Source organism: Danio rerio, chromosome 14 (assembly GCF_052040795.2).
Source record: "Danio rerio strain M-AB ecotype USA chromosome 14, GRCz13ab, whole genome shotgun sequence".
Lineage (NCBI taxonomy): Eukaryota > Metazoa > Chordata > Actinopteri > Cypriniformes > Danionidae > Danio > Danio rerio.
The window spans coordinates 49,305,545-49,325,000 of NC_141034.1; the positions used below are offsets into that span (position 1 = coordinate 49,305,545).

At 34.3% G+C, this 19,456-nt stretch overlaps 1 protein-coding gene across 9 annotated transcripts in view; it reads left to right on the plus strand.

Moving 5' to 3' along the window:
• Positions 1-19,456, plus strand: part of atp8a1 (ATPase phospholipid transporting 8A1) — a 332,891-nt gene that overhangs the window by 152,723 nt on the left and 160,712 nt on the right. For all 9 annotated transcript variants that reach the window (XR_015507850.1, XM_087281952.1, XM_087281950.1 and 6 more), the window contains 3 exons: positions 6,109-6,181; positions 10,399-10,504; positions 18,928-19,010. Coding sequence is in view for 8 of the 9 variants with exons in the window: in XM_087281952.1 (XP_087138078.1) it covers positions 6,109-6,181; positions 10,399-10,504; positions 18,928-19,010 (262 nt within the window). In the remaining variant the exon portion in view is untranslated. The remainder of the gene's footprint in view (positions 1-6,108; positions 6,182-10,398; positions 10,505-18,927; positions 19,011-19,456) is intronic.

Below are 19,456 nucleotides of genomic sequence, written 5' to 3' on the forward strand. Positions count from 1 at the left end.
TATATTTTTTGTTTTATTTTATATATTATTTAATTAATTTAATTTTTGTTTTTTATTTCACTTGTTTTGTATTTCTATGTGTATTGTATTTATGCTTTTCCTTACTTTAGATAAAATCTGTAATTTAATAACATTTAATTTTGTAACTTTTTTTTAATTTTCATTTAATTTTAAATTTTTTTTTGTATATTATTTTATTTTATTTAGTTTGTGGTTTTATTAATAATATTATTTACCAATAATTATTTATAATTTTATTTTATTTTAGTATTTTATTTTATTCTAATTATTTTTCTTTCTTTTTGTTTTGTATTATTTTGTTTTATTTCATTTTTGTATTTATATTTTTATTGTTTTTTTTTCATGTACTTTTTATTACAAATATTATTTACTAGTAATATTTTATATTTCATTTTTAATTTATTTTATGTTATTAGATTTCTTTTATATTATATACATTTATTATGCTTTCCCTTAGTTTGGATATTTTTTACTTTATTTCATGTTGTTAATTTATTTCATTTCATTTTCATTTATTTTCTGTTTTTTATTTATTTACTTTTTGTTTTTTCTTTTCTTTTATTTCGTTTTTGTATTAATTATTTGTATTTAATTTTTATGTATTTATCATTTAGAATCTTGCTTACAAATATTTTATATTTTATATATATTTTTTTTATTTATTTAATGAATTTATTTGATATTTTTTATGTATATTTTTTTCCCTTTAGATCTGTAACATTTTAATTATAACATTTTTAATTAATTTTATTTAATTTTATTTTTTCATGATTTTTACTAATTTTTGTAAGCAAAAGTTTCAAATCTGAAGCATAAATAAAAGCATGCATAATGAGTTATTACCAGTGGGATTAAGTTGCTTGCTATGGTAAAATATAAGAATTATTGTCTGTTTTTTTCTTTTCTTTTTTCCCCCCTAATAGCCCCTCAAGAAAATCAGAAAGAATGCACTGAAAAATAGACGCACTATTTGTCTTTGTCTGAGTGGAGCATTGAGTCTGTAGGACAGGATTGTAGCTTGTTTGCATGTGTGTGTGTGTGTTCATTTTTTTGTGTATGTATACGTGTGTGTGTGTATTCAGGAGTACATGACATATGCCTCCTGCTCCTCCACCTCTGTTGTTTAATCTGTTTATCCTTCATAAACACACACACACACATTTTCACAATGGCTGAGTGTTTGCCTCTCAGTGGAGCTGTAATAGGATATACGCTGCAATCATAGAGAGAGAAATGAGGTGTTTATCTGTTATCGTCCATTATGGTTGGATACTGCAGTAGATTGCAGAGGGATATGAATGAATGAGCAGAATCGGGCCATCCAGGTCTAATAACGGCCGTGCCGCATCCTGTTTCCATGGAGACGCTTAGCCTGCTGGGGTCTGGATCACCACAATAAAAGGCTGTTGTGTGTTCGTGTGCTGCTGCGTACTGCAAAGTGCATATTCAACACTGCTTTACGCATTTGTCAGATGCAGACAGCAGTGTTAGAAAGTAAAGAAGTAAAGGGATTGTTAATACCTTCTCACTGTGTGTGTTTTTGTTCTGATCGGATAACCATTAGATCGGGAAACAGGCAGGTGTAAATGCTCTCCGAAACGGATAGAAATCTGATCACACAAACCAATTGAGGAGACGGTTTCCAGATGAAACTGGACAGGTCTAAACGCATCTGCTTATTGAAAACACACACAATTTAAGTCAGAAGTATTAGCCCTGCTGTTCAATTTTTTTGTTCTTTTATATATTTTTGTTCACAATTTTTGTATGAAAGTTGCTGTGCACACACACACACACACACACACACACTTAGGACTACAAATCTGCTGATAAACTACATATTCAGTCATGCCACACACACACACACCTGCTCCAAGTCTCCACTGATTAGACTCCCACAGCTGATCCTGCTTCAAGACTGATTACACACAGTATTTAAGCAGCACACACACTCATTCACATGGCCGAGTCTTGTTAGCTGTATCAGTGACATTACAACGCGTTTTCCTTTGTCTGCCTTTGCCGTGTTTTTGATCCCTAGCTTATCCTTTTGTCCTTGTCTGCCGCCTGCCTTTTGACCTTTTGCCTGTTATTCGACTGTGATTCTGGACTGTCTCAATATACCTGTTTACACCTGTGTTGACCATCGCTTGCCTGACTACTATTAAACCTGCATTTGGATCCTACCTTCTGTTGTTGGTGTCACTCCCCGCCGTTGAAAGTGTGTAAGTTTTTGACTCTTCTAAAGCATAAAAATACCATAATGGACTCTCTTTTGACGGTCCATGCACAAAGTGCAAAGCGCAGGGCGCTAACGCATTTAGGGCGTGTCAATCCACTTTTGCTACTATAAGGGCGATTTGCATCGTGGTGCATGGTCTAAAGGGTTGAGCTTATTTTCTTAATGAGTTATAGGTGTGTTTTGAGAATAAACCAATCAGAGTCTCATCTCCCATTCCCTTTAAGAGTCAGTTGCGTCGCATGATGTAAAGTAAGTGGAAGGGGGAAAAACTGAGCATTTTACTAGCAAGAAAACCGTTAAACAGAGCATACAGCACGAGAATGAGAGAAATAATTTACTTTCACTTTCGCTCTCTTGGATAGGGAAACCTTGTACGCACAGACATCAATTAGCCTCAAAATAATTGATTTTGTTTGTTAATTGCAAATTTTTGTTTCAAAACTATCTCTAAATTCAGTTCTAATTTCCACCAAACGAGTAAATGAACAATAATAACGAAGTGTGTTCAAAAAACTGAGTTGTATCCTAATACACATGCTGTGCCATATATATATATATATATATATATATATATATATATATATATATATATATATATATATATATATATATATATATATATATATATATAATGGATTAAAATATTATAAAACATATTATTTTTTTAGCCTGCAAAAACATAAACTACTGCCTTCAGGCCTTTATCTCAGGAGGCTTTTTCAGTTTATTCATAACAATTTGCTTTTCCTGCATCTCTGAGCATCTCTTTGTGTGTCTGTGTGTGCACATGTATGTATGTGTGTGTGTGTGTGCGCGCATATGTCTGCCTTTGAGTGTGTGTGTGTGCATTTGTATGCTTGTACATGTATGTGTCAGCACTTACATGTATGCGTTTGTGTGCGTGCAGGTGTGTGTGTGTGCGTGCGCCTTTGTGCATGTTTGTGTCTGTGCGTGTCTCTGTGTGTATGTGCGAGTCTGCATGTTTGTGTCTGTGCACGCATATGTCTGTCTGTCTGTGTGCATGTATGTGCGATCAAGTGTCTGTGTGTGCGTGCGTGCATGCTTGTGTGCGTGTGTGTGTTAGCAAGAGAAGCATGTCTGCACGTATTGAGGTGTTGAGAGAAAGGAAATTGGATGTAGCCGGTGTGGCCTCAGCTTGATAATGTTCTCCTCTTAGAGTGATGGAATTGATTTTCTCTTGTGTATGATTTTGTCCTCCCCTCAACACGACGCCCTCAGCCTGATGAAGCGGCTCTGTTTGATATAATGCATCAGTGAAGTGAACGATACTGAATCCACTGTGACAAAACCGTGAAATTTCAACCCCAGCCCTCATGCCAGAAGCCACAAATCTCCTCCAACCTTTTCATTGTGTGTGTGTTTTGTCTCTATGCTGCTGGTTTCTGAGCGTCCGCTGCAGTAAGATGCTCTGATGAAGTCTTTTACACGCTGCCTTCGGACAGCGTTTATTTATAGGGCAGGAAATAGTTCCTAAAAACGTCATGTTCAGCATTGGACCATAGATATATATGAACAGTACTTAGCCATTGAACATGCGTATATATCAAAGAGCTGCTGGTCAATATCTGTCCTGAAGATGCTGCGCTCTGCAAGCTGTAAATTTAGCTCACTCTCTACTAGTGAAAGGGTCATCAGGTGCTCAGTTTGCATCTGGAGATGCTTCATGAGTACTAAGATATGAAATGGGTTTTCATTTTTAAAATGCGAAGGATAATAGAGGTGCTACCAGTGAAGTGGGATTCTGGGTGTTTGGGGTCAAAGGTAAAGAGCAAGGCATGTGAGGAAATTAATGTTAATGTTTTGCAAAGATGACCTTTCCCTGATGAAGGGACTCTTTTGCATAATGTTTATCTTCATGAGGCTATTAAAAAATCTCTTGCCGTTCTCTTGCATCAGGTTTTATTCATAACAAAATATTCTTTTGCATTTATAAATATGGCAATCATGTTTTTTATATTTATTTAAATATTCTTTTTAGCAAGTATTATTTGACAATTGCAGTTAAACTTACTTGACTTCTAAACAATCTAAATGTGTATTTTAATTGTACTTTAATATTTGAATGAAGCCTTTTTTTTGTCACTTCTCTTTCGCATAATGGTTGTATTGATGAGACTGTTATAATCATATGAATGTAGCTTTGTTTGATTTAGTTAATATTTATTATAATAATAATAAAAAATATTAGTAGTTGTAATAATATTAGTTCTACTATTACTACTAATAAAAATAACAATAATTTTATAATTAATAATAATATTTAAAAATAATAATAGTAATATATTAAAAATAATAAAAACTACTGAAGTATTATAATAATAATAATAATAACAAAAACAATAATAATATATTATTATTCATAATAATAACTATGATTATAATAACAGCAACAACCATTAAAGTTTTATAACAACAACAATTATAATAATTTTAGAAGTAGTAATAATAATATTCTATTAATAATAATAATATGAATAATTACAAATAATAAAATGTTATAATAATAATAATAATAATAATAATACGAATAATAATAATAATAATAATAAATGTATAATAATAGTAGCAGTGGTATTAATAATAGTATTTATACAACTCCTACCAATACTATCAATACTTCTACTAATAATAAAAATAATAATTGTACAATTAATAATAATAAATAATATTAGTACTATATTATTATTAATAATAATAATACTTGTAATAGTAGTAGTAATAATATAATTACAATAATAGTAGTAGTAATAATATAATTACAATAATAGTAGTAGTAGTAATAATAGTAATAAATTATTATTAAGGATGACAATAATAGTAACAACAACTAATAAAGTGGTATAATAATAATAATACTTGTATTGGTAGTAGTAATAATAAAATATTAATAACAATAATAATAATAATAATAAAATAATTGCAACTAAGTGTTATAATAATTGTAATAATAATAATAACAATACTTGTTGTATTAATAATATATTAATAATAAGTACAACTACTTAAGTGTTATAACAATAATGAGTTGTAGTAGTAATAATAGTATTATATTAATAATAATATGAATATTATTTAAAATAATACTGTTTTAAATAATAATAATATGAATAATTACAACTAATAAAGTGTTATAATAATAATAATATATTAATAATAATATGAATATTATTAAAAATAGTGGTGTTAAAATAATAATAATATGAATAATAACAACTAATAAAGTGTTATAATAATAATAATAGTCCGTGTAGTAGTAGTAGTAGTAGTAGTAGTAAAAGTAATAATGATCTGTTGTTATATTATTATTAATAATAATAATAATAAATAAAAATAATAATACATTTATAATAACTAATAAAGTGTTATAATAATAATAATAATAATAATAATAATAACTATTATTATTATTATTATTATTAGTATTATTAGTAGTAGTAGTAGTATTTAGTTTATTCTTGTAAATTGAAAATCTATAACAATTTATGATTAACACATTAACATGCACATTTTTTAAAAACATTAGGTTATTCTAGTTTGATTTAATGGCTAAATTATTTCACATATAGTTGTAAAATCAAATATTAATTGCCAGACCCTCCGCAGTACCGCTGAAGACCACGTTGAGCTCCATATGTAAATGGCTTGTCATAAACAAATGAATAAAAAGATCAAAATGTATCTGCTGTTCTTTTATTGCAGATGGAGAAATATTTATTTTGTGTTGTTTTTAGTAAAAGACATGAAAGGTCTGTTTTAATGATTAAAGGAGAGCACCTGTTTGCGTATTTATCTCTGTCGTCTTCTTTTTCTCTCTCTGTATGCAGTCACAGTTCTCAGTCCACAGAGGAGACTGGATTTAATGACCCCAGCTTACTGGAAAACCTCCAAAGTAATCATGTAAGTACTGTAATGGCATCACAGCTGTTCAGTCAAGCTCAACCAGCCAGATATGTACACACACAGGCCTGATATCCACACTCTCGCACCTCCTCCTTTTCCTCACGTCTTTGTTCTTGCTCATGTCAGCTCTGTTCTGTTTATCAATATCAATACTGTACAATCACAACACTACAACGTTAGCATCTTTCTCTCTCTGATGATGGGACACCACTCCAGGTGTTTGCTTTTTTGTTTTATTTGATTTTATCCCTTCTTGCTATTAATTGTCTTATTACACATTTTAAAATTTATTTTTTACTTGTTTAAATATTGCAAAATTTGTTTAGTGTATTTAGCACTGCATAATATTACTGGCCACTTTATTAGGTACACTGTACTGGTACCGGGTTGGACCCCCTTTTACTATCAGAACTGCCTTAATTCTTTGACGTGTTGTGCGTTCAGAGATCAACGTGGTTCATATCTGCAAATCTGACCTCTGGCATCAACAAGGCATTTGCGCCCACAGAACTGCCTCTCTCTGGATATTTTCTCTTTTTTCATTCTCTGTAAACCCCTAAAGATGGTTGTGCGTGAAACTCCCAGTAGATCAGCAGTTTCTGAAATACTCAGACTAGCCCGTTTGGCACCAACAACCATGCCTCGTTCAAAGTCACTTAAATCCCCTTTCTTCCCCATTCTGATGCTCAGTTTAAACTGCAGCAGATCATCTTGACCGTGTCAACATGCCTAAATACATTGAGTTGCTGCCATGTGATTGGCTGAAAGAATTTTATTAACGAGCAGTTGGACAGGTGTACCTAATAAAGTGGCCGGTGGGTGTACGTAATACACACACTATGCTTATTATTTTGTTTTATATCATATAAAATTATTCTATTCAATATTTCAGGAATTTACTATGTTTGTTTTGTTGGCTCTATTTAACAACAAAAAATACACAGTTTTTTTTTTCAATGCTACAATTTACCATCTTATTGCAACATTAATAGATGACAAATATGAAACAAACAAACAAACAACTAAATAAATAAATGTAAAAGTAATAATAATTTATTAATCAAATAAATGCACCAGGTTACAAAACTTATGAATACCAGCTTATTTGTGCAGGTAGCTAATACTAATTCAATTCATCTTTATTTCTGTAGCGCTTTTACAATGTAGATTAGGGCTGCTCAACCCTGTTCCTGGTGATCTACCTTCCTAAAGATTTCAGTTGCAACCCTTATCAAACACATCTGTCTGTAATTATCAAGTGCTGTTCAGGTCCTAATTAATAGGTTCAGGTGTGTTTGATCAGGGTTGGAGCTGAACTCTGTAGGAAGGTAGATCTCCAGGAACAGGGTTGAGCACTCCTGATGTAGATTGTGTCAATGCAGCTTAACATGGAAGTTCTTGTAAAGTTCAGATTTCAGACTTAAAGTTTAGTTTAGTTCAGTTCAGAGTGGGGTTTAAATTTCACAGCTGAAAGTTCAAACACTGAAGAGCAAATTCATTAATATTAGACTTCAAATTTTATTTGTCACAAACAGAGTCATACATGGTATGATATGCAGAGAAATGTTTATACAACCACCTGTGACCTTAAAAAAACTCAAACAATATCAATAAGAATCTTAATTATAGAGTATAATAATAAGTACAATAAACACAGAAAAAATATATAGTTAGAAGAAATGGAAGTTAGCCCTGTGCCAAATATAGAAGACTTCTAGAGGTCTCCAAAACCTTGGACCAGGCTGTATCCTGAGCAGATGCTGTGGCGGTCATGGAGGAATGGAGAGCATGAGACTGATTCCTGAAAGGCTACAGTGACAGACGAATCTCCACATTGATCTAATGGGCCAACCTGTACACCCATCGGTGACCAACTTACTCCTGAAGCTTCTCCACAATGGATGTCCAGCATTCTACCGCCCCTGGTTCCTAGACTGTAGCTCTGCACAAGAAGCTTGGCCAGGGGTGAAATTGTCGTGCCTAACTGAGCCTGGTTTCTCTCTAGTTTTTTTTTCCCTTCACTTTCGTCAATTGGTGAAGTTTAGTTCATCGCCACTGTCACCTCTGGCTTGCTTGATTTGGGACTTGTGGAGCTGCGCATCAATGTATTTGCTCTTCAGTGTTTGGACTTTCAGCAGTGATAATTATACCACACTGAACTAAACTAAAGTGAACTTCGACTCTGAAAACTGAACTGACACGGTTTCAATTTTCTAAAACTTCTATGTTTGGCTGCTTTGACACAATCTACACTGTAAAAGCGCTATAGAAATAACGATGAATTGAATTATAAGTGATAGCTATACCAAATAAAAACAAATATTAACTTTATAAAAGATTTGCTTATAGCTAAATAAACATCTATAGCAGTGGTTCTCAAACGTTTTTCATCAAGTACCACTTCAGAAAAAAATTGTCTCTCCAAGTACCAACAAAATGAGAAGTATTGAAATACAGTAGCGCAGTAGGCCCAGTAAAGCAGCTACAACTCTTCACAGTTAAAAAACATGGCAGATTACATCAGAAATATAGGCTATATGTCATATATGACATATTATTTACATAATTTTTGATACATTTTGAAATGTGTGTAGCATGTACATGACATATTTCATTCCTCCATGTACCACTAGAAGGAAGCCTGCGTACCACTAGTGGTACACGTACCACAGTTTTAGAACCACTGATCTATAGTAAAGGGCATAATTTTAAATTTAAAGATACACACATTTCCCAGAGAACAGTGCATGGAAAGAGTTTACATCCCTCTTGTATTCTACCCCATACATGAAAAAAAATGCCACTGGCTTGCTTGGTTTTGGGACTTGTGGAACTGTGCATCCATTGATTTGCTCTTCAGTGTTTGGACGTTCAGCACTGAACTGATCTTCAACTCTGAAAACTGGACTGACACCGTTTCAATTAACTAGAACTTCTATGTTAAACTGCTTTGACACAATCTACAGTGTAAAAGCGCTATTAAAAAGAAATTGAATTGAATTGAATTGAATTGAATTGAATTGAATTGAATTGAATTGAATTGAATTGAATTGAATTGAATTGAATTGAATTGAATTGAATTGAATTGAATTGAATTGAATTGAATTGAATTGAATTGAATTGAATTGAATTGAATTGAATTGAATTGAATTGAATTGAATTGAATTGAATTGAATTGAATTGAATTGAATTGAATTGAATTGAATTGAATTGAATTGAATTGAATTGAATTGAATTGAATTGAATTGAATTGAATTGAATTGAATTGAATTGAATTGAATTGAATTGAATTGAATTGAATTGAATTGAATTGAATTGAATTGAATTGAATTGAATTGAATTGAATTGAATTGAATTGAATTGAATTGAATTGAATTGAATTGAATTGAATTGAATTGAATTGGGCTTGACTGTATGCCCGGCTCCTGGTTTGTGTGTTGTATAGAGTCAGGTAAGTTGTTCTGTGCGCAGGCTGCTTTAGTGACTCATAAATGTGTGTTGCTGGTCAGCAAGTGTTGACAGCGGTTAGTCAGAGAATCCTCAGCTTCATGCTATGGTTTCTCTGTCACTTTAAATCACTCATGATCATATGGGTTTCTAAAGTGAGTGAAGACTCCTTGTGGCCACCTGAGCTTCTCTGACCTTTATTAGTTCCATTTAAACTAGACATGCTAATAGCTACAGTTAACGTCAGAATTATTGATCCCCCTGGAATATTAGCCCCTCGTTTATTTTTTTCCCCAATTTCTGAGATTTTTCCAACACATTTCTAAACATAATAGTTTTAATAACTCATTTCTAATAACTGATTTATTTTATCTTTGCCATGATAACAGAACATAATATTTTACTAGATATTTTTTAAGATACTAGCATTCAACTTAGTGACATTTAAAGGCTGGGTTTATTAGGCAAAATAGGTTAATTAGGCAAGTCTTGTTGTCAATCGAAAACAAATATTGCATAAGAGGGCTAATAGTATTGACCTTAAAATAGTAATAAAAACATAAAATAAAGCAAGAAAGACTTCCTCCAGAAGAAAAAATATTATGGGAAATGCTGTGGTAAAGTTCATTGCTCTGTTCATCATCTTTTGGGTAATTTCTGAAAATAACTAAATTAACTTCAGATATTTAACAAACGGTGCAGCCACAGCATTTGAGTGTGTTCTTCTGTTTTCAGACGTGTTTCTTGTGTTTGTTGTTTCCGCACAGCCCACTGCTCCGGTCATTATGGAGTTCATGACCATGATGGCGATCTGTCACACGGCTGTACCTGAACGCACCGACAACAGGATCACCTATCAGGCTGCTTCTCCAGGTCAGCCTAACTAACAATACACCGAGGCTCATTCACACCACTCCAGTTTCAACACTAAATGGAAAACGTTAATGTGTTTTGCACCTAACTTTTGACAGCATGTTTTAAAGTACAAGTCATTGGAAACAATCTGCAACAAGCCTGATATAAATATTATGTTTTTAATACTAATTAAGTCATGTTAAATAATGTATGTACTAATATGAACAAACAATGAATACATTCATTCCTTCATTTTCCTTCGGCTTAGTCTCTTAGATATCAGGGATTGACACAGTGGAATGAACCCCTAACTATTCCAGCATATGTTTTACGCAGCGGATGCCCTTCCAGCCCCAACCCATTAATGGAAAACACCAATACACACTCATTGGGATTTTTCAGTTTTAGTTTTTTTTTTCGTTTTTACTTTTTGTTTTTCAAATTCAGTTAGTTTTAATTAGTTTATTAAAGATAGATTAACTAGTTTTAATTAATTTTATTTTTTGAAATTGCTTAGTTTTAGTTTTAGTATTAGTTTTATTTTTTTCTTAATAAGGATAGTTATCAGGTGAAAGATTTATAATCATTAGAATAATTACTGTATAATAACTCAACCAAAGATACATTTTTTGAAACCTGTATTCAGAGGACACATGAACACTACCGTCCTCAAATTCAAATACAACAGCCTACAAGATAGCTTGCCTAAAGTAAAATATGTGTGCGAGGATGCTTCTGAGGTTAGATGCACAACAATAATGGGAAGTTCAGATTTGGATCTTTTGTGACAATCCTTCCATATACTTTAGGACTAAACATACCAAAAATATGTAGTCAGCTATTATAATTTCAGTCAGTAAAACACCACCAGGATCTGAAAAGTTTCTTACAATTTCGTTTTGCAACCTAACTGAAGCATGATTTACTTATTTAAATTCCATTTCAACTTTCTGTTTTAAAAAACGTACGTTTCGCCAGATCCTCTCATTTAAGCCCTTAGTTTTCCACGCTGCAGTTGTTCAAGTTTAGTTCAGTCACAGCTGGCTGTAATGTATTGTATTTGTTCAGTTCGCCTGCTGAATCATGCATGTGCAATATTATCGGTTCACCTCTTCTCAAATCTGATCTCAGTGTACTGTTCTAATAACTGAATAACTCAGTATATATTGGTTTATTTCAAGCCGGAGGGGGGTGTCAGGAATGTAAAAAGTAAGTAGTTTGTGGATAAGAGTTATTACTGGAGACATGAATCGTTTCAAATGATTTAGTTGGATTTGGTGAACTATTTCAACGAGTACAGATCCAGTTAAAACGATTCCGTTACGATCGCAATGTAGGGATAATTTACAGTTTTAACCCAAAGAATGATCAGTCAGTCAGATAAAGAAGAGCTGGAGTCAGAGATTCCATTAAAGAAGGTTTAATTCAATTCACTTTTATTTGTATAGCGCTTTTACAATGTAGATTGTGTCAAAGCAGCTTCACATGAAAGATCATAGCAAATGGAGTGATGCACTGAGTGTATACTTTACTTAACAGATAGGTCTTTAATCTAGTTTTGATTTGAGAGAGTGTGTCTGAGTCTCGAACGTTATCAGGAAGGCTATTCCAGAGTGTAGGAGCCATAAACGAGAAGACTCAACCTCCTTTACTTGACTTTGCTATTCTAGGTACTACCAGAAGCCTTGAGAGATCTTAAAGAGCGAGTTGGATTGTAGCGAGACAGAAGGTTGGTTAAATAAACAGGAGCTAGATTATTTAAAGCTTTATATGTAAGAAGCAATATTTTAAATTCAATACGAAACTTAACAGGCAGCCAGTGTAAGGAGGATAAAATTGGGGTGATATGATCATATTTTCTTGACCTGGTAAGTACTCTTGCAGTTGCGTTTTGTACTAATTGAAGTTTGTTAAGAGAGGATGCTGGGCAGCCAGCAAACAGAGCATTACAGTAATCCAGCCTAGAAGTCATAAAAGCATGGACAAGCTTTTCTGCATCTGAGATGGATGGCATACTTCGTAACTTAGCGATATTTCTCAGATGAAAGATGGCAGATTTTGTGACATGGGATATGTGATTTTCAAAAGTTAAATTGCTGTCTAATATGACACCCAGATCTTTTATAGTAGAGCTAACGCTAACTTTGTATCCCTCTAATTGTAGATTGAGTTGCGAGATCTGCTGTGTACAAGATTTAGGCCCAATAAGTTTACTTAAGATAGTTTGCAGTTTCATCAGCAGAAGCCAGCTTCAACACATGCAATGAGTTTCTAGACTGCTCTGCTTGATGATGATGATGATGATGATGATGATGAGCAGAGCAAGTAACTTTTCCAAAGTATTTCCTATGCTATTTTTTTCTTCTGGAGAAAGTCTTATTTATTTTATTTTAGCAAGAAAAAAAATGGTATAATCTACATTCAGGCTGCTATATTTTTTTACTACACAATGTCGATCTTGAATAAAAAGGAAAATCACTTAAAGACTTGACACATAATTTCAAAATAACTTTCGATGGTATTAACACATAGCAATACAAATAGGAGAACAGTTGTACAGTTGTTTTAAATCTTTTTTTTTTTTTTTTGCAAGCACTGGTGCTCCTCACTTTAAAAATTTAGGCACACCAAACAAAATTTAGTTGCACCCACCAAAAATTATGTGCACCGTTACCACACATTTTATATTAACAGATTAAATTATATAGTACTACTCTAATCGCAACTAACAAATAAACAAAAGTCTGCATGCGCTCACAGGCCCTGCACACCCTGCTTGATGTGAATGAGATGAACTGAATTAACAATAATCACTGTGCTGTTTTTACGGGTGGTGTCTGATATTGTCTGATGATATTATAACTTATTATTTGCATACAGTATGCCGTCTTAATAGCAATAACTGTCTTTTCATGAGCTGCAGTATTTGTTTCATCTCAGTAAATGCATGCTCTTTAGTGATGATAAACACTGTGTCAGTCGCACTACTGACAGCATCGTGATGATTAAATGAAGTGCTGGAATATCAAGCCAATTCCATGCTTGTTCAATAAGAAAAGGTCTGGAGAGTGTTTTCTTCAATGCCAAAAATATTAGTAATTTATTAGACACAAATGAATAATTCGATGACAGAGCTCTGGGTTACGTTACCCCAATGCAATACAAGAATTACATTCAAGAGGTTCGCAACTAACATACATTTCCTGACTCCAGCATATATACACAACTGATATTAACAGGTAGAGTTTTGGTGTAACGTCATTTGTCAGTCATTGTTCAGTCCTCCATTGGCCGCACCCCAGACATACTTCCTCTTTTTCTACGAATTCTCTGCACAACAAAAAAAGCATACAACTTGCTGTGTTCTGTGTTCAGTTTTAACTCCTCTCTTCAGACAGGAAGTTTCTGCAGAGCTGAATTTAATTTAGGACCCGCATCTATCTACTTCTGCAAAAATGCTAATTAGTATGCACAGCACTCACACACAACCGTAGAAGTTCAGTTAATATATGACCCTTACATGACCAATACAAATAATTGTTTGATTAAAAGAAAAAGAGACAAAAATATTAAAAAATGATTCCTATTTTCCAACAGAAGGATTAAGTAACGTTAGAACATCTACGGCCAATTTAGTTCATTCAATTCACCTATAGCGCATTTGCTTGGACTGTGGGGAACACCAGAGCACCCAGAGAAAACCCACAGCACGCTACGGCAGTCATTTTAAATCAGGGGTCACCAAGCTTGTTCCTGGAGGGCCAGTGTCCTGCGGATTTTAGCTCCAACCCTAATCAAACACACCAGAACAAGCTATTCTGTGTCTTAGTAGGTATACTTGAAACATCCAGACAGGTGTGTTGAGGCAAGTTGGAGCTAAACCCTGCAGGGACACCGGCCCTCCTGGACCGAGATTGGTGATACCCGTTTTAAATGATAATATATCTCAGTGTTTATGCCATAGTATATTCTGTAATAGGCATCAGCGTGAAGTTTTCACTCACAGCAAGAAGGTCGCTGGTTCGAGCCAGTTCGGTCAGTTGGCCTTTCTGTGTGGAGTTTGCATGTTCTTGACAGGAATGAGATGAACTGAATTAACAATAATCACTGTGCTGTTCTTACGGGTGGTGTCTGATATTGCACAGATGATATTATAACTTATTATTTGTATACAGTATGCCATCTTAATAGCAATAACTGTCTTTTCATGAGCTGCAATATTAGTTTCATCTCAGTGAATGCATGCTCTTTAGTGATGGTAAAGGCGGTGTCAGTCGCACGACTGACAGCATCCTGACGATTGAATGAAAGATTAATTAATGTTAGAACATCTACGGCCGATTTAGTTCATTCAATTCACCTATAGCTCATTTGTTTGGACTGTGGGGGTCACCAGATCGCCTAGAGAAAACCCACGGCATGCTACTGCAGTCATTTTAAATGATAATATATCTCAGTATTTATGCTATAGTATATTCTGTAATAGGCGTCAACTTGAAGTTTTCACTCACAGCAAGAAGGTCGCTGGTTCGAGCCAGTTCGGTCAGTTGACCTTTCTGTGTGGAGTTTGCATTTTCCCGTGGGTTTCCTCCGGGTGCTCCAGTTTCCCCCTCAAGTCCAAAAGACATATGGCATAGGTGAATTGGGTAAGCAAAATTGTGCGTAGTGTATGGGTGTGTCCCAGTACTGGGTAGCAGCTTCAAGGGCATCCGCTGCATAAAACATATGCTGGAAAAGTTGCTGGTTCATTCCCCTGTGGCGACCCCACATTAATAAAGGGACTAAGTCGAAGGAAAATAAATGATTAAATGAAAATGGTGAGCACACTGGCCTGAGCAGACTGTTCATGCTTTTTTATTATTATAGTTTTTAAAGGTTTTGTTTTTTTAAGATAAGTTATGTTGGAAAAAGTGTATTTATACAACATGCTTATTTGCTTGTTTTTTGGGTTTGCTTGTTAGGACTATTTATTTTAAATACGTGGCCTTGAAATGACTAATTATAATGATCTTAAATGTTATAGACTGAAATTTCTATCACAATAGTGTTAAAAAGGTCTTTAAAAGTCTTAAATTTAGCTTTGTGAAACCTACAGAGACCCTGGTAGGTAATAAATGGATCAATCTATAAACAGATAAACCTTGAGATATAGTTCCACAAATATTGTAAGTGGTCCGCAAATACTGTAGATAACTTCTCTATTTTTAGCAACACACTCACACCAGATAAACCGTTGGGAACAGGAAGTAAAGAGGGCAGCCACAGCATCCTCTTAATTTCCTCTTTCTCTTTTCAACGGTTCTGATGTGGTTTTAAAATCTCCCGCAGACATCAGTGTTCAGCGGTGTGTGTTTTTGGATGCGTTTCATCACACCAGATATCATTTGCTCATGAAAGTGAAATAATGCATGCACAGAAACAGATGAGTTAATTAATGCCGCTTCGCTCTCTCTCTCTTGCTTTGCGTTTGACACCTCATGGCTGTGCATAATTTATCTTTTTAGCATTCGTCAGAACTTATCCCTGGCTCCCAGGCTTAGTGAGACGGGTTTATGCGACCCATTTTAATTTCACATCAGCGCAGCAGTGCATTCAATATTAGCCACACTGACGCTGGAGATAAAATGAAACGCCAGCACAGATGTTATGAGGGGGGTTTGTTGAAAGATTTTGATAAATATTGACACTAAAAAATTTGAAATGATGTGATATTACTTTTTGTGCTGTATTGATACTGTTATGGCCAACTCAGTTTAGTCTGTCCTGCAGCTATTTCATGTCATCTATAATTGTCACTTTATTTTGGAGACTCATTTGAACTCCATACTTTTAGGTTTTATTCATTTAAAGTTTATTTAACACGCTCTCGTACTTCTACTAGGACTAAATTATCAGCCCTTCTGAAATGTGTTTTCATTTTGAAATCATTTCCATGTGAGCAGAAGATTTTCCAATAAGTAATTTGTAAAAGTATTTTTTTTGTCTTTTTCCATAATATTTTGATAGTTATTTTGTAAGATATTAGTATTAAAGTGTTTAAAGTGCCCTTTTAAGGCTTAACTAGGTCAATTAGGTGAAGTTATCTTAATTAATCAAGTTATTGGACAACAGTGGTTTGTTTTGTAGCTAGGTCGTTGGTTCGAACCTCGGCTCAGTTGGCATTTCTGTGTGGAGTTTGCATGTCTCTCCTGCGTTCGCGTGGGTTTTCTCCGGGTGGTCCGGTTTCCCCCACAGTTCAAAGATATGCTGCAGGTGAATTGGGTAGGCTAAATTGTCTGTAGTGTATGAGTGTGTATGAGGGTGACAAGCCCAGATGACAGGCCGGCCAGAACGTGTAAAATAGGTTGTTATCATATGTACAAGTCTAAAATGGCTTTTTCCAAAGAGCCGACCGCGCAACCATACGGGAATAAGGCCAAAGAAGAAGAGTGGTTTGTTTTGTAGCCAATCCAAAAGATAAAAAACAAATTCTTGAGGAGGCCAATAAATTCTACTGCCCTAATAAATGGTTACTGGCTAATAAATTCTGAAAGAGGCTAATAAATAATAATATTGACCTTAGCAGTTTTTAAATGTATTTAAATTAATATATATATATATATATATATATATATATATATATATATATATATATATATATATATATATATAAATTCATGCAAGAAAATGCAAGAAAAGTATGCAAGCTTTGGGACACTCTACTTTCTTGTTAACAAATCGTTTTGTTGCTTAGTTTATTCGCCCTTTTTTCACTTTTTTTTAATGTTTAATTTCCTACCTTTTTGGAGAGCAGCAGCAGGATAGTCTGCCATAAACTCTCCTCAGGTCTTTGGATTATTATGCATTCAGAACATGGAAAATGCTATTTAAATATTTTCCAGTTGGCTAGATATTAATTAATAGTCATTCAAACTATTTTACCGAAGCCTCTCTACTTGACGGTTGGTCTTGTGTGTCCGCCATGCTTGTAGTTTATTTACACTTTTTACCCAAGTTTGTAGATCTCAACAAATTCACGTCTAACATGCAATATACTATGGGCAATATTAGCGGTGAGAGTATGGATGGTTCGAGAAGGCTCTGGCTGCAAAGTTGCATCTTCAGGCTTGCACGCTCAGGCACCCTCGCTTTCTATGCAAGTGACGTCATTTACATTAGACACCTGCACCTGTCACGTCACTTGAAATCAACACAAATAAACCAAAAGTAAGTTTCCAGTTCATTTGCATTGCCAGTGATGATGTTCTTAAGTTGTACACCATGACAGACTCACTCCCCATCCCCCGGAAAAGCAGTTAGTATATTAAATGCTTTGATGTAAATTTACCAAAGCAGGCTACTTTTAACATTCATACCAGCAAAGCTTATTATTTATATCAACTAAATATCAGTCTAAATATACACACAAGGTATTCTTCCACAGTTATCAATAAAAAAAAACACCAGGAAAATTTTAATTTTAGTTTTTATTTGAAACATTTTAAGGAGTTGTAGTATGACAACTAACAGATACACATTATGGACCTACAACAATGATTCTTGAATGACTTGGGAAACTATTCTTTATAACTATCTTGATAAGTTAGCATGTTTGCGCAGGAGTGCATCCATATGAAATCACAGCGCAGCTTCAACAGCCCCTACATGATCCCAGCCCAGTTTTATATGTCCTTCAAACATAATGTCGAGATCGACTCGATAGGGTAACGTCTCGACTCACTTAATGGAAACAAAGCGACACAGATGTGTAACATTACTGCAGAGCTGTTGTAAAGCAAGACTTCGTGGTTTGTTACGATCTGTTAACGTAACTATAGCAACTGTGGTGCCGTATGTTGCCAGAAACTACAATGTAACGCTTAGAAAAAAAGGCATTTGAGTAAGGGTGATGGTTAAGAAGTTTGTTGCAACGATCTAAATGAAATTCACTACCTCAGATTTTTTTTGCCTTAGGGACACCCTTAAGTAAAATTACAGAAGGATTTTTATGCAAGCGCCCACAGGTGGCGATTGTAAATGACGTCACTTGCAGAGGAAGTGCGGTTGCCTGAGCGTGCAAGTCCGAGCGTGCAAGCCTGGAGGTGCAAGTGCAAATCTGCAGCCAGACTCTATTGGAGGGTTCTATACTTCGAATTACTACCGGAAATAGTAGAGCATTCAGAAACCTTTGGCATACTCTTTTCAACATACTACAGTTTGGGACATACTAATTCTAATTCTGAATACTATTTAGAATAATAGTATGTGAATTGGGACGTAGCATATTACCAATATTTTATCCATTATAGTCACCTTTTTTATTAAATGAGTGCCAATTACGCATAGTGACAGATCAATCAGGACAAAAGAGAACAGCAGTGTTCCTAAACATCATTTAAAAAACAATCATAGACCAGCCGCTTTTCTTCAGTGAACTAACCACTTGCTGTCTTTTTCCCCAGATGAAGGCGCTCTGGTTCGGGCAGCACAAAACCTGGGCTTCGTGTTTTCCGGCAGGACTCCAGACAGTGTTATTGTGGAGTCGGTGAGTAGAGACGTCTGGGGAATCCATGATGAGTTGCATTGGGAAAGTGATTCACGCTCTGTCATGCTGCATTGCTCGCTCACACCTCGCACTCTGGAGAACTATTACAGGCAATTTGTACGGTGCCTTCCCTCTTCAACGGATCCATTATTTCCTTATTATAATGGATGATGGAGAGGAACTTCATTTTATAAAGTCACTGAATAGCAAGCATGCTTTCCGTCTGAAACACAAAAACCCTTTCCACAATGTTAATCTGGGACTGTTTGTCATTGACGCTTCTGCAGGGGTCTCGAACTCGCCAATGTTACTGGTTAAAACCTAAAGTGGTCTTAAAATGTATGGAAATGTATGGTCTTAAAGTTCTTAATGTATTGCATATATATATATATATATATATATATATATATATATATATATATATATATATATATATATATATATAT